General features: G+C 40.7%; 1 protein-coding gene across 8 annotated transcripts in view; it reads right to left on the minus strand.

Moving 5' to 3' along the window:
• Positions 1–16,390, minus strand: part of GRIP1 (glutamate receptor interacting protein 1) — a 669,876-nt gene that overhangs the window by 127,080 nt on the left and 526,406 nt on the right. For all 8 annotated transcript variants that reach the window (XM_079775184.1, XM_079775181.1, XM_079775185.1 and 5 more), the window contains 3 exons: positions 14,932–15,067; positions 12,681–12,826; positions 4,753–4,836 (listed from right to left, as the gene is read on the minus strand). In XM_079775184.1, the coding sequence (XP_079631310.1) occupies positions 4,753–4,836; positions 12,681–12,826; positions 14,932–15,067 (366 nt within the window). The remainder of the gene's footprint in view (positions 1–4,752; positions 4,837–12,680; positions 12,827–14,931; positions 15,068–16,390) is intronic.

Consider the following 16,390-nt stretch of genomic DNA (forward strand, 5'->3'; position numbering starts at 1 on the left):
GTAGAACAGACTGACATTTCCCAAGCTTGGCACAGGTAGGGAGGTCAACTTAAAGAAAGTAAACTGATGAACAAAATAGATCCAGAGACATAGAAGCATGGAATACACTGTTGAATCTCAGAGGGAAGGCAGGGGTGGGTGGGTGGGAAGAGATCAATCTATGAACTTGTATGCATATATGCATAACCCATGGACACAGACAACAGTGTGGCAAAGGCCTGGGGCAGGGGCAGGCTAGAAGGGATCAATGGGCAAAAAAGGGGACATATGTAATACCTAGCCTAAGAGAAAAATACTATTATGTAACTTCTCATTTGCAAGGTGATCATTAAAAGATAGGTTTGCTTTCCCCAGAAGCAGCATTGATTTAGAAAAGGATTGGGCCTGAAGACAGCAAGAAACCTGTCCATAATTTTGATTTGGAGGTCTAAATTCAAATATATACCAGTGAATGCATGCTAAAGTATGAGAGAGATAGCTCTAAATTTCATGATATATGACATTTTATCAGTACTTGAAACGATGAACCAAATTTAGGCACTGGCTTAGGTTCCAGAAGTTTGGTGATGCCAAGCAAAACAGAAACCACTCGGAGACCAGTGGTACTCTCAATCCTGGCTGCACACTAGCATCCCCCACCTGGGATATTTTTGTAAAAGTATCAATGCCAGGCAGGGCCACAATGCAAACCAAATCTATCAGGCTCCATACGTTAGATGAGTACATTTACCTACAATTTTATAGTTGAGAATGACTAGAAAAAGTTTCCTTGTCTAAAGTGAAAAGTAACTTATGGCAGAGTGATATTCCTATCAGCCCAAACCAACTCCTGTAGCTTGGTGGTAAGGGAATTAACTGAAATTTAATTCTCCAAGATGTAGGCCAGAACATCATTTTTCATTTTATGGATGAAAGGTTCTATTGTTTGGTGAGTCAAGGTTTTAGAACCTGTGACATACCATTAGAAATGTAATTACATTCAGTAACTCAAAGCCAGTTTTATTGTTCTAAGACCCATTTTAATTGGTTAAGAAAGAATTCTCCTGAACTAAATGAATATGCTCCATATGCAAAATCTTCCTCTCCTTTCTGAATGTCCTGGTCGTCTCCATTGATTTAAGTTTAGCTCAATACTTATGCAACTGTAAACTATTATCTGCCATGATGACATTTACCCACTTTCTCACGCTGCAATTCTTTTTGTGATTAACCAATGATTCCCAAAGGGTGGATGGTGCCCCTTTTTCAGCATGGAGGACCCTCCAGACAGATCTCAAACTGATATAAGTTGTTTATTTGTCCTTCATTGAAAAATTATGCAAAAAAGTTTAACAAACTTTTACGTTTAACCAATGTAGTAAGGGAGTTATGAAAGCCTAAAAAATGTGTCACCCATAAACTAAAATGGGTTCATTAAGAGAAAGACAAATATCACATGTTCTCACTTATATGTGAACAAAATAAACTGACAAACAAAATAGGTCCAGAGGCATGGATGCATGGAATAGACTGATATCTCTCAGAGTGGAGGGGGAGGAGAGGATAGGAAGAGATTAACCAAAGAACATATATGCAAATATGCATAGCCCATGGACACAGGCAGTAGTGTGGAGAAGGCCTAGGGTGGGACAGGGGACTGGTTGGAGGGGTACAAAGGGAGGGAAATGGGAGACATCTGTAATCCTGTCAACAATAAATAAATTTAAAAAATTAGTATAATACTAAGAAATCTGATGTCCACATAAATCTAGGCAACATTCAATATTTATTAAGTGCCTACAATGTACCAGGTAGTATTCCAGCCTCATACAAAAAGACTCTTACTAGGCATGCACATACAGACAGATGTTCGAAATTCCTGCAAATTGTGTGAAGGAGAGTTTGTTAACATTACATCATCAGTTGTTTTGAGGTGGCTGTGGATTTCAATTACTTTTTTTTTTTCCCAGTTCTTGATGCTAAATTACTGTTGGTTTAGCTTTTTCATTAGCAATTTGATTGGTTATTGATTAACCATACAGCAACTAGTGATAAATATTTGAACCAGCAGTACTTTCACTGCAGCTTTCCAATAATTAGGCGTGTAGGCATGTGATCAAGTGCCTCCTTTCATACCTATATTGCAGAAACAGATCTGTATACACCACCTCGTGCTAAAATTACTTGTAAACTGACTTTTCATTACATTAATCTAGTTCTTTTACACAGAAATTTGGAAATGGTTAAGGTAAAAGATGAGGGTAAATTGATCTTCTTGTTTCATCTAAAAATCGGACCTGGTCAGAAAAATGCAATCACTACTGGTCTCAACCACTCAGTGAGCTCCTCATTGCCCATTTTCTTTACCACTCACTTGGGCACTTTATCAACTTATGTCTAAAATTCACTGAGCTGTAATTGACTGTAGATAGGGGTCCTGTCTTATGACTCTAGAGCACTTGGCCCTATGCTGACATGTTGACGAATCTTTAACAAATATTTGATTGATTGATTTGCTACATGACTAACACAGAATGAAATCTAATGCTTAAATCTAATGCTCAGTCATTTAAAGTAAGTCTATAGGACTGAACACATCTCATTTTTCCCTTGATGTTTGTAAATTTATTAAGATACTTAGTTACTTTTAATTAATGTTTTAATAAATTGGGTAGAATTTTGACTCTGATGAAATACAACATATAATAGATAAAAATAAATCAAGAAATGTAAAATCTTTAAAGATTCATGATGCCTATGTAGTTCCCTCACTTTCACACTAGGATTTATGAGTTGTTAATGCCTGTGTAGTCTTTAAGAAATAAAGCTGCTAATGAGAAAAATAGAATATTAAAATCCAAAATTACAGCTCAGAATTAAGGGTTTTATAGACAAGTTGGAATCACTCAAAATCTTTTTTATTAATGTCATTTCATCCCATAATAAGATGAGTTGAGCTGATGTACAAAGGTGCCCAAGGGATTAGATTATCAATTCATCTTTAGAAAGCTATAACAAAATGTATTTCAGGAGAATAAAAGTTGCTTAATCCTAGTGTATTAAATCAAATCAAGTCATACTCATCACATCAACATTTTCCCCCAAGGGAAACAATAATCTTTATTTAGATTATGAACTTAGGGATTTATGACAACAACAACGACTTTTTAAAATTTTTGTTCTTTATTTTAAAAAAATTAAATTAGAGTATAGTTAATGTACAATATTATAATACACCATTACTATAATATTGTACATTAACTATACAACATAATTATTCAACATCTATGTACCTAACAAATTTATCACATGATTAAGTGCAATAATAATCTGGCACCATGCAAAGTTATAACAATATTACTGACTATATTCCCTATGCTTTACATTACATTCCTGTGACTGATTTATTTTATAATTGGAAATTTATTCTTCTTATTCAACTTCTTTTTTGCTCATCCCCCTATCCTCTCCCCTCTGGCAACCATCACTCATCTACAGTTTTGACTCAGTGATATAGAAAAGCATAAAGGGAAGGTAAAAGGTGTATTGAAAAGTGGCAAATAAGAAGGATGACTGTGAACAGATAAGGTTTACAGACATGACTTCTTGGCTCTGTGTTAACAGGCTGAAAATAAAGCTAGGTCATTTGGATTCCACTTTGATTCCCACTCACTGCTGCTTTATTTCTTTAAAGAAAATGAACTAACAAGCAAAACAGAGATAGATTCATTGATAGAGAGCAGGCTGACAGCTGTCAGAGGGTGGTGGGGGGTTGGGGAGGTGGAGGGATTGAGCAAAAAAGAAGAAAAAAAGGAAGAGAAAGAGCTTATGGATGTAGACAACAGTGTGGTGACTGCTGGGGTAAGAGGGGTTGGGGGGAGGGAGAGGAGAGCCACAGGGGGATAATTGGTGATGGAAGGAGTCTTGACTTGGGGTGGTGAACATAGAATACAGTTTATAGATGATATGTTATGGAATTGTGTCACTGAAACCTGTATAATTTTGTTAACCATTGTGACTCCAATCTATATATATAAAAAGCCAGCGACTGTAACGCTGTAATGACAGGAACAATCGGTTGCTATAACACCCACTGCAGCCATCGAACTGGCCCAATTGGGGGGTGGGGCCAGCTGGCCAACCTCCCTCGGCCCCTCACCCCAGCTGGCCCCCCCATTGGCCTTTCCCACCCTGATCTGGGGGTAGGGCCGGCGGCCAACCTCCTGCAGACCCTTCCCTCAGCTTACCCCGCCCCTGATCACCCCCCCACCCCAATAGCGGGTGGGGCCAGCTGGCCAACCTCCTGCAGTCCCTCCCCCTGGCTGGCCCAGCCCCTGACCACCCCCCTATTCCAATAGGGGGCGGGGCCATCCAGTCAATTACCTGTGGCTCCTCCCCCCAGCCAGCCCCACCCACAATGGGCCCCCACCACACCAATCAGGAGCGGAGCCCGCCGGCCAATCACCCGCGGCACCTCCCCCCAGTTGGCCCAGCCCTGATCGGCCAACCTCCCACCATCTCATCCTTCCAACATGCCCGGCCCAGATCCACCAATTGGGGTCGGGCCAGCTGGATCCCACCCATGCACAAATTTGTGCACTGGGCCTCTAGTTAATTCAATAAAAAAGAAAGAAAGAATGGGTGCAAATATTATAAGGCAACTTTATGTGCTGGAAAGATCAGTGTTTTTGAGGATGACTTTCTAGTTCACTCCCAATATTTCACTGACAAATTCTCCAAGAATATCTGACGGTCTATTAAACCATCACCTACCTCGTATTACAAAACCAAAGGTATTGCCTTCTTTATGTAATGTGACCTCCACTGTTCGGAAAATAACACTCGATCCTTGGACAGCTGAATGTAGAAAAGAGACAGGCAAACATAAGTTTATGTCATAATAATATTTATATATCATTTGATGTGGCATATAATATTGCAGATTCCTGTTTCAAATAATTATTGCTTTGAGTAATAAAACAGCAATAATTTGTTTTCAAAGAAATGCTAGAAAAAATAACTGGAATAACATACAAATACCATAAAAGAGTCATCTGCATACATGACTCATATAGATTCAAGTGGAATCAAAATCACATGCATTTTTTTTCCTCTTATGTAGCCAATTTCTAGGTAGAGGGTAATATTCACATTGTTAAAACTCTATAGAACAAGAGAGACACTTTTCATATGATAAATAGAATCGTTTTTCCTTTGTGAAAAGCAAAACCAATGTAATTTTTGTAAAACTAATCAAACAAGTAATGTATTTATTTTTGCAGCTAGCAAAGGAAGGAAAAGTAATATTCTCAAATTGCTATTAAAAGATTAGGCTGATACAAATAGATTTTTTTTGACATGATGCAAAGCAATTAAACAAAAACATCATAACACAAATGAAACTTGGAGGGCAAAAGAAATCCTAAGTACATTTAAAATATTACTACTGACTAATAAAATAAAGATCCACTTAATTTTATTTGATATCATGTTTGTCTGTTTATTGCTCTCATTTCACAAAATGAAATTACATTTTCAAGTTGCAATCTCTAAATATATTACAGACAGTATGAGGTTATAAATTGTATGAAGGTATGGTCACTACACTATTCTCTAAGACTGTTTTTAAAAAACTGGTGAATAATTCTGTTATATAGTATACTATTGATGAATTAAAAACAAAAAAATCCACAAATGAACACTTCATCATTATGAATATAAAAATGGTTTTACTCATGGAGACAGAAGTTTGCAAAGTATAGAATTTTATGGTCTTAGATCCTTGTATTAAATTTTTACAATGATATCTAATTATCTAATGTTATTTTCATGATCAATGACATTTTTACATTGTTACTAGATCTTGAAGGCTATATTGTATAAAACTATCAAGAAATATATAGATATGATTTAAGGCATTTAAAAAATAATACTTCTTGCCATTACAGAAATAGGAGATAGCTTTAATTAAGTATTAATTACAATTATTTTATTAGAAATTCTGAATCTTCAAAGGAATGGACATGATTATGTAAAGCACTCAGCTAAATTCACAAAACTGCACACATCTAGCTGAGACATAAAGTACAATGAGAACTTGGATCTGCTGAAAAACATAAACCTACAGCTGACCAAATGTTTTTGTGCATTGCTGATTTAATTAAATGTCATATTCTTGCTCTCGGGGGAATTTCATTTTATTCTAATCAGCTAGGTCAGTACATACAACTAGCCAAAACCATTGAGATACAGATTTAATTAAATAAAAAATTTGAGTTCAAACAAAAAAAAATATTTTCTTATTTCTATGACCCACTTTTAAGAAACTGATTAAACACATGAGCTTTTTGTTCTATTGGTAAGGGAGAAAAGGAAAAGATACAGGGAGAAATAATTCATGAGCTTCTACCGTGTGCCAGTAATTCTGCAAAGTAGTTTGCAAATATTATTTCACTTAATCATTAAATCAACTTTCAATTATATACAACTAAATCTAATTCTGGGCCACCTGTCCTTGTTGGCTGGGTGTCTGCTATGGAAGGCAAAGCACTGTAATTTTAATTTTGCTTGAGCTAAATCTAGCTGACCACTAAATCTTACAATCAGATCTAACATTAATATAAAGACTTTTATGCCGAAACCGATTTGGCTCAGTGGATAGAGCGTTGGCCTGCGGACTGAAGGGTCCCAGGTTCGATTCCGGTCAAGGGCATGTACCTTGGTTGTGGGCACATCCCCAGTGGGAGGTGTGCGGGAGGCAGCTGATCGATGTTTCTAACTCTCTATCCCTCTCCCTTCCGGTCTGTAAAAAATCAATAAATATATATTTAAAAAAAAAGACTTTTAGGATTATCTACAGCTTTATGTTATCTACACTATTGATGCTCATTATTTACAGAGGTCAATGTGAATGTTGACTACATTTTAATACACTTAATGAAATAGATTTGGTCTTTATAATTTTTTTTATTGATTTCAGAGAGAAGAACAGAGAAGGAAAGACAGAAACATCAATGATTAGAGAGAATCATTGATCGGCTGCCTCCTGCATGCCCCCTACTGCAGATCGAGCTTGAAACCCAGGCATGTGACCTGACTGGGAATTGAACTGTGACCTCCTGGTTCATAGGTCGATGCTCAACCACTGAGCCACACCGGCCAGGCTGGTCTTTATAATTTTTATTTGTATGATTGGTTCTGGGTGACTACATTTTTATATACAGACCCAAGATATTTTATATTGCCATGTGAATTTTACTCATTACTTTACATATGTGTATGTGAACATAAACACCCAATTAAATGGTTTCCCCAAAGAATCATATCTGGTACATAGAAGGGCTAGGTAGAAACCGATTTCACAGTGAAGAAATACTTCTCCTTGGTATTTTAGTTCTACTGTTGTCCTTGGTTTCTATGTGTACTACATGTGTATTCATATTAATTTACTAAGGTAAATTAGATTTTTCTAAATTATATGCTACTTCCCTGACTCCTCAACTCCTATCTGAACAGGGGAATCGGAGTTGTGTTCTTTCCCACCTCATTATGTTAGGCTTGCCCACGTGACTTGCTTTGGCCGATGGGATGTTAAAAGTGTGAGCAGTGATTGGAAGTGTTTTCCTGCGGCCATTGCCACAGGAAGAGCTTTCCCTGGGAGCTGCTGCTCCTTCCAGACTCAACCCCAGAATGATCCAGGCGGAAGAGATCTGAGACTGCTCCTGCCCACCACCACCACCACCACCATCACCATCTATCTCTCTTAGAATAAGAATTGAGAAGTAAGGAGGCTGTCACAGAGACATGCTTCAACACATTCATTTGAATTAATGAAGAACTCCTGATAGAAAGCTAGTCTGATCTAGCTGATGGTTTAACAGTGAGGATTGCCTTTGCCAACCCTCTGCTGTATTTTCCATAAAATAAGACATATTCCATAAAATATGTAGCTCCAAGTTTCAATAAAGACAGCACTTAAGACATATAAATAAAATCATGCCAAAAATGAAATCTTTTTGAAACATTTAAGCTTTATGGATAAAGAATTTTAGGTGTTAACTAAAAAGATGGATGAGGGTTATATATTTCAAAATTCTTTAGGGGTTATATGATCAAAAAATTTGAAGGCACTGCTCTAGACTTTAATACATAAATACCTGATACTGTTTGGAATTTTCTTTCTAAATACAGTCTCAAACCATCACGTAATTTTAAAGTCAAAAAGAACTTTAGAGCTCATGTAGACGGGCCATTTCATTTTCATGAAGACACTGAATCTTGCCCTGGCCAGGTGGCTCAGTAGATTAGAGTGTCATCCCGTACATACACCAAAAGGTTTCAGGTTCAATTCCCGGTCGGTGCACATACTTAGGTTGCAGGTTCAATCCCCAGTCTAGGCATGTAAGGGAGAGAGCCAATCAATGATTGACGTTTCTCTCTCAGCTCTATCTCTCTTCCTCTCTCTCTAAAAATCAATAAAAACATATCCTCCAGAGAGGATAGAGAAATTAAAAAGAAACGGAATCTTAAAAAAGGTGAGCGGTGTTCCCAAGACCAAAGTTCCATCTTTCATCTATCAGATCACACGCACACAACACACACACCCTTCCACTTTTTTCTAGACTCGGGGGTAGGGGGGTGCGGGGCGGGGGGTTGGCTGAGGCTCAGATTGCTGTGATTAGTGAAGGAGTTAGCAGTCTAGGCCTCAGGCAACCAACCTGTCTTCAGCAGCCAGCGAGCGCTCCCCTCCCCCGGGCCTCACTGCTGGCGGCCTGCTCCTGCTCGGGCTGCTGAGCGCAGCGAAGGGGAGGCGTATTAATTCCTTCAACCTCGCTGAACACAAAGATCTTATTAATTTACCCAAACATAATAGAAAATGACAGAGATAATCCTTGGAGGATAGACCTCTCCTATCTATCTACTCTAAAATTCACACTTTTGTGTTTAAAAATAATTTTCCCCATTTCCCATCAGATTTATTGCATGCAGAAGGAAAAGCTGGTATAATCACCAAGTCATGATAGGTTTTAACCCCGATATGCCTGATACCTCCCCTCTCCCCTTTAACTCTACGGATGCTGCATTTATTCAGGATATCACCTCTCTTTTGGAAAACTGTAGCAGCCTTCGGCTTACAGCTTCTGATATTTTCTCCATTTGGGTTTTTAAAAGTCTAAAAACTCAGATCTGGCAATGCCGTTCCTTGGCTTTATGAGACCTCAAAGGCTCTTCACTGCCTGCTTGATGCCATCCGAGATCCACGCCCACGGCCCCCACTGTTTCATTCCTCTTTCTGTTGCTGGCCTCAGGCCTCTCAGCCCTCCAGGCCTCTCTGTTTTTCTCTGTGGGCTCCAGCAACTCCAATCTGGGTGTAGTTCAAACCGTGCACTGGGCTGTGTTCTGACTTCCTTGCATTAAGCTCTGCCTAGAAAGTTCCTCTTCCCACTGGACCTGCATAACCTCCTTCAGATCTTCCCAGAAATGCCCGGCTCTGGATCACCCATAAACTTGGCAAATCTCCTCTACTGTCCCTAGCCCTGGAAAGCTATCCTAAGAGTTCCTTTTAGGAAGAGATGGTGTTTTATTGATTTTCATATCCCCAGTGGAGTAAAAACGCTAAATGAAAAAGCATTAGCTCTAGGTATCTGGCTTCTCTTAACTCCTTGGCATTGGTTTGAAGTAGCAATTTCAAAGCAAACAGACTCTTTTAAAGTTCAAGAAAACATAGTCCTTTCAGTATAATAATAATAAAAATGGTAATAATCACTATGGCTTATTGAATGCCTGGTAATGATCTAAATACTTTATGAGATTATAGCCTTGAATTCTTCGAAAAATTTTACATCTATTATAGCCATTTTGTAGATAAGAAACCCAAGGCTCACAGAGTTTAAATAGCATGCCCAAGGTCACAAAGCTAGGAAGTGGCAAAACTGATACTTAAGTAGTGACACAGTCCAAGCTTCCTACACTGGATTTTATTGCCTACCCTTGCTGAAAATGAAAAACGTTGGCAAGGGTTTTGAACACAGACTTCTATTGATTTTGTTATAAAATCACTGTTGAATTTTTGGTGTTAGACTTTATATTAAGTACAAGAACCGATGATTGGTTATGTACACTCACTCCCTGAGTGCTGTCATCTGCTCCCAAAGCTTCAAACACCACCTGTATTCTCATTAACCTTAAGTTTACATTTCCAGCCCAGATCTTTCTCCCAAACTCCAAGCCAGACCTCCAGCTCTTGACATTTCTTCTTTGCATGTCAAGCAGGCACCTCAACTGCAGCATTTTAAGCAATGAACTTCTGATCTTTCCCTCGCAAAGCAACTCTGCCCACCTTCTTAGCCACCCCATTCACAGCAACTCCATCCTCTGGTTGCTCAGGCTCAATGTCTGGGATGGTCCTTGACGCCTCTATTTCTGCACAACCCACATCAAATCTGTCAGAAGATCCTGTTGGCTCTGCCTTCATAATAGATCAATAATGTGATGGGGCCTGGCCGATGTGGCCGATGTGGCTCGGCTTGTTGAGTGTCAGACTGCACCAAAAGGTGACTGGTTCAATTCCCGGTCAGGGCCCAGGCCCAGGTTGTGGGTTCGGTCCCCTGTTGAGTGCATGCAGGAGGCAGCCGATTGATGTTTTGCTCTCACATCGATGTTTCTCTTAACCCTCTCCCTTCCTTTATCTCTAAAAATCAATAAAAACATAAAAAAAAGAATGTGATGGTGTTTTTCCACCACCACCTCTCACCTGGATCACTGTAATAGCCCCCCAACCGATGTCTTAGCTTCTACCTTTGCCATGGCAGTCTATTCTCACACCGCGGCCAGAGGGAGCCTTCGAAAGTATAAACCAGGCCATGTCACTCCTCTGCCCCTGTATCATTCGAGCAGAATTTAAGGTCCGTCCAATGGTCTATAAAAGCACCTCATCCTTTACATTTCTGACCTCTCTCCTACTTCTCTTCATGCTCAGTCTGCTATAGCCACACTGCCCTTCCTAATGTTTCTAGAACAATTCCAGATATATTCCTGCTGATGGATCCCAGCAATGGCTGTTCCATCTTTCTTCAATTCTCTTCCCCCTGAAATCCACACAGCCAACTTTCCCAGCAAAGCTGTTCCTAACTATCCTAAATTGCCACCCCACGCCAGCACTCCGACGCCTCTCCTTGCTCTTTCTTTTCCCACAGCATTCATGCTATATAGTTAACTTTTTTATTGTGGTTTTATTTTGTTGCCTGTCTCCCCATTAGCATGTAAACTCCACCAATGTACATAGTGGTGGCTAGAACTTAATAAATGCTCAATAAATTATTGCTGAACAAATACATTTTAATTGAGTATTAATATTCAGTCTAAGTTCTCACCAGGACAGAAAAGCAAAGAATTTTCTCAGGATAGCATCCATGTTAATAGCTTAATAGTGGGAGAGGTGGTTGTAGAATAGCAGAGCTTAAAGGTAGGGCAGCAGTAACACATGGCATAAGGTATACCTCACACTGAAGAAGCATATGGACTTTGGAGTCAGGGAGTCTGAATTCAGATACTGACTTTGTTGCTTACTAATTTGGGAAAGATATTAACTTAAGCCTCTGTAGAATGAGAATAATAATGATAATAATGCCTATCTTGAGTATTGATTAATTTGTGTATTGATTATTTACCAAAAATGTTTATTGTTCTAAGTACATTACAAATACTTACTCATTTAATCCTCATAACAGATCTATGAGTAGTAACTAACATGCCCATTTTCCAGATGTGAAAACTGAGACCCAGAAAGCTTAAGTAACTTTCTCAAAGGCATATAGGTAGTAAAAAGTGGAGCTGGAATTCTAACGTGACTACTGACACTCGAGTTGAGCTCTGCTATGCTGACTGTCCTTGTGATGAGAAATAAATGTATCAATGCAAGTCAGGTTCCATACAATGTCAGACATTTATAAGTTCTCAAAATGTGTTGGCTGCTCTTGTTACATTATTATTATTAATATTATTATTATTACTTGACAATAATGTGTTCTAAATCAATTTTCATGCTTCAGAAATTAACATAACAGTAAAGAATCAATATAAAACACATTAAACATGCCTTTCCTAAACATCGACACTAAGTACAAAGCCTGGCTGGAACGTAATACACAGAACTTACAAAGATGTTTACTGTTTATTAAAATAGCTTAACTGGCATATACAATGTTCACAGGTCACCTTAATAGAAAGTGGTTTCTATACAATTTCACTGATATCTATACTCTTCAATTCTTCCTGAGCAGGTTATAAGCTTATCAATTCAAACAATTACTATTATTATTATTATTTTTAATCCTCACCTGAGGATATTTTCCCATTGATTTTTAGAGATAGTGGAAAGGAGAGGGAGAGACAGAGAGAAACACCGATGTGAGAGAGACACATGAGTTGGTTGCCTCCCACATGCCCCCGACCAGGGCTGGGAGCCTGCAACCGAGACATGTTCCCTTGACTGGAATTGAACCCAGGACCCATGAGTCCCCAGGCCGACACTCTATCCACTGAGCCAAACCGACTAGGGCTCAAATAATTTTTATATATCAAGAAACTATACTCTGCCATTCCAGTAATGAGACAATGATGGCAAAAAGGAACAAAATAAGAAACAACCTTTTAGGCAAAAACGTGGTGCGGCCATTCTGCCTTGGGTGACAATTACTTACAGACTGGCGGCAGCTCATACTCGACTTCAAGAACCACTCTCTCCCCGACGTTCTTCAGCAAACTGATGATCTCATCATGGCGGAACTTGGCCAGGTTGATCCCATTCACGGCTTTGATGTAGTCACCCACATCCAGCTGGTCACTTCTGCAAAACAGGGCATGTCGCCTCAGTGGACCCATCCTCTCCACAGGCCTGTCCGACTACATTTCCACGTTCCCTTCCTGATGATCACGCAAGGCCCACGGAGCAGCAGTCCCGGCTCTGGCTGGTCCTCGGAGCGGGAATACAGCCAGGTGGATGAGAGAGTCCATGACCCCCCTTACTCATGCTGACTGTTAACCTTTAGGAGTCTTGCTCTGGATCTGTGGCTGTCTCCGATTTTCCCCCAACCCTGTGCCGCTTCTATTTTTAGAGAGAACCATGAAACCAAATACAGAGAATATTTTTTTTTTAGTTGCTCTGCCCATAAAGGGTTGGTTTTCTCGGGGGGAGTGGGGGTAGATTATCCAGATCCTGGACACACTGGGTTTTTCCTTTCTTCACATCCTTCCCCATTTTGGCCACCTGTCTTTTGGACATGTCGCAGCTTTCAGTGTCTTCGCTGGGAATTTGCTAAGGAAAGCATCAGCTTGTTTTGCTATTTATGGCTTACAAGGTGAGTATTGGTGAAGGAGAAATTATAACAAAAATCCTAGGTTTCAGTATCATTCTTGTTTCTCTTCACCACCATCATAGAACCCCGGCTACTTGTGGGCTTTTCATCAAATTCGACTTGTAAGCCAAGAGCAAACAGCGAGACGAATGACAGGACTTAAAATTAGGACCTTCAATAATATTTTCTCCCCAAATAGAAGTACCTAATGCATTGATTTTATATAAGTTCAACTCCAATCATTCCTTTTTCAGCGAGCCTCCCTAATCCGCTGCAGCCTGCTGAACATGCTGCCACGGTTACCTCGGGTTTACTGACACTCACTGGGCAACGTAACTGCTGACTGCTCTGTGACAACTCCTGTTGTTCTTTTCACTAGTACGCAATGTTATTATTGCTCAATGTTATTATTATTGAACTTTTCACGTTTTCTATTCCGTACCTCCTCTAATAGATTATAAGTCCCCTCAGGGCAGAGACCTTATCCTATATTAGTTTGGTTTACTACCTATAAAATGTCAGTGCCTTAAACAGGGAATGTTTGGTGACTGATAATACTCAATACAACTGGCACAGCACTGCTAGTAATTACAGCATCAATACAACTGCCAATGGCATCCCCCCCGCCCCGTTCTCACTTGCTTCACATGAAGCTCTGGAGACATACACAGCCCGAGCATCACGGACTGGCCATGACTGTTACAAAAAAGGAGGCTGCGGGTGAGGAAAGACATCTCTTAAAAGCCTGAAGAAAGGAAATTAGGATGCTTATGTCCACACCGGCCTGTTTTACAAACAGTACCTCGGATCATGGAGCGATCAATTGGACTAAGCTTATAAATTAATTGTACACACAGGTTCACCATCTGGAGTAATCACCATTTCAAATGACACTTTATAAAGCAAGCACTCTAAGACCTAATTGGCGATTATGTGGGCAAAAGCATTGGTGTCCAGGATTTAAGGTACATGAACCTCACTTTGAACGAAACCTGACCATTCCATCCCCTCTCCCGGAGGCGGATTTTTGAATCTGTCTACAAAGCAAGCCCACTCCTGCCCGGCATCCAGGACTTGCTGCCTTTGGCAATAACTCGCACAATCTGCAGCTCACCGGGAACAAGCACAAAATGAGACCTGCTCGCCTAAGCCTGCTGTCCTTTCGCAGATCACCTCTGTGTCTGCTGAGAAGGGAGATCCCACACGTAGAAAAGTGGAGAAGATGCCAGACCCGCAAAACTGTTCCACAGAGTCGGGCCTGGCCGTGCCCTCTCTGGATCATCTGTTCCCCACGCACATGACCAAAGGGTCTCATCCCCACCGCAGCCCACCTGTGTTCAGTGGCACATTTGGGGACTGCAGCCATACAGGGGTTTTAACATTAAAACCTCATGAGGGTCTGGCTGCTCCTGAGATGACCTCCCCGGTGACTTTGGCACAGGCAAAAAGCCTCACTCTGAACCACGCCCCACCACGCTTCTGCCCTGTGCATGGCAGCTGTCATTTATTAATCAGTGACCTTCTCTGGGGGAGCTTTAGTGTTTGAGTTGATTTCACCCTGTGTCCCTTTGTCCACACTTCCCCGAGATGAGGTTACCTGGCTGCAATTCCTCCCTGCCGCAGGTTAGATACTCTCGGCTTGCCGTCCTTGTCCACTCCGCCCGACACTGTCAGTCCCAGGGTGGTGCCTTCCTTCTTCATCAGCTCGACGAAGGTGGAGCCCTTGAATTCCTCTGTTGAAAAAGAAAAGCATTTGCCTTATGAAATGAGATTAGAAACACAAGGGGTTTTGTGTGTGAGGAACGGAGGCCTCCCCAGGAACTCTTGCCACGTTTTCTTTTATGTGCAAAGATCTGTGGCCTCTTTTCATTGCAATTTGCAGAGTGCCTCATAAAGATTGCATGCAGATATTCCATTGTAGGTTATTAAAATGGGTACCAGTGGGACAGTTCACTCTAGGTTCACAATAAATAGTCCCATATGGCTTATGTACAAATGATACTCTTCGCCCTTTGTTTTCTGCCATTCTCAAGTGGCTTTCTCTGGTTTCTCTCCTTGTAACTCTAAAGGGAAATGAGAGCTGTAAAAGAAGGGGCTAGACCCGTGGTCGGCAAACCGTGGCTCGCGAGCCACATGCGGCTCTTTGGCCCCTTGAGTGTGGCTCTTCCACAAAATACCACGGCCTGGGCGAGTCTATTTTGAAGAAGTGGCGTTAGAAGAAGTTTAAGTTTAAAAAATTTGGCTCTCAAAAGAAATTTCCATCGTTGTACTGTTGATATTTGGCTCTGTTGACTAATGAGTTTGCCGACCACTGGGCTAGACCATCCTATATAATAAAAGGCTAATGTGCAAATCAACTGAACAGTGGAACGACCAGTTGATATGACATGCACTGACCACCAGGGGGCAGACACTCAACGCAGGAGCTGCCCCGTAGTGGTCAGTGTGCTCCCACAGGGGAGCGCTGCTCAGCCAGAAGCCAGGTTCATTGCTGGTGAGCACAGCGGCGGTGGCGGGAGCCTCTCCCACCTCCACGCGGCAGCACTAAGAATGTCCGACTGACAGCTTAGGCCCGCTCCCTGCCCACGGCAGTTGGACATCCCCCAAGAGGTCTTGGACTGCGAGAGGGCACAGGCCAGGCTGAGGGACCTGCCCGAGTGCACAAATTTCGTGCACCGGGACTCTAGTTTTAAAATAATGATGCAGATGCATACAGTGTAACCAGAGTCCAAGTTACATTTCAGCGAAGAAGATGACTCAAGCAATAGAAGAGAGCTTTCTACATGTTTGAGCTTTTCTTTCTTTCTTTCTTTCTTTCTTTCTTTCTTTCTTTCTTTCTTTCTTTCTTTCTTTCTTTCTGTCGTTCAGAAAACAAAGTACAATGGCCTCATATAGCAACTCATCACTTCTTACAGAGTATGTCACGATATGGTAAAGAAGGTTTGGCCCTCAGAAACCTGGGTAATTGCTGCAAAGTCCTCATTCTCTACACATAAAGATGTAAAATCTTACAGATCCTATGGGGATAATGTCTTTACACTAAGAGAAAATCCAAA

Source organism: Cnephaeus nilssonii (genome assembly GCF_951640355.1).
Source record: "Cnephaeus nilssonii genome assembly, chromosome: 6".
NCBI lineage: Eukaryota > Metazoa > Chordata > Mammalia > Chiroptera > Vespertilionidae > Cnephaeus > Cnephaeus nilssonii.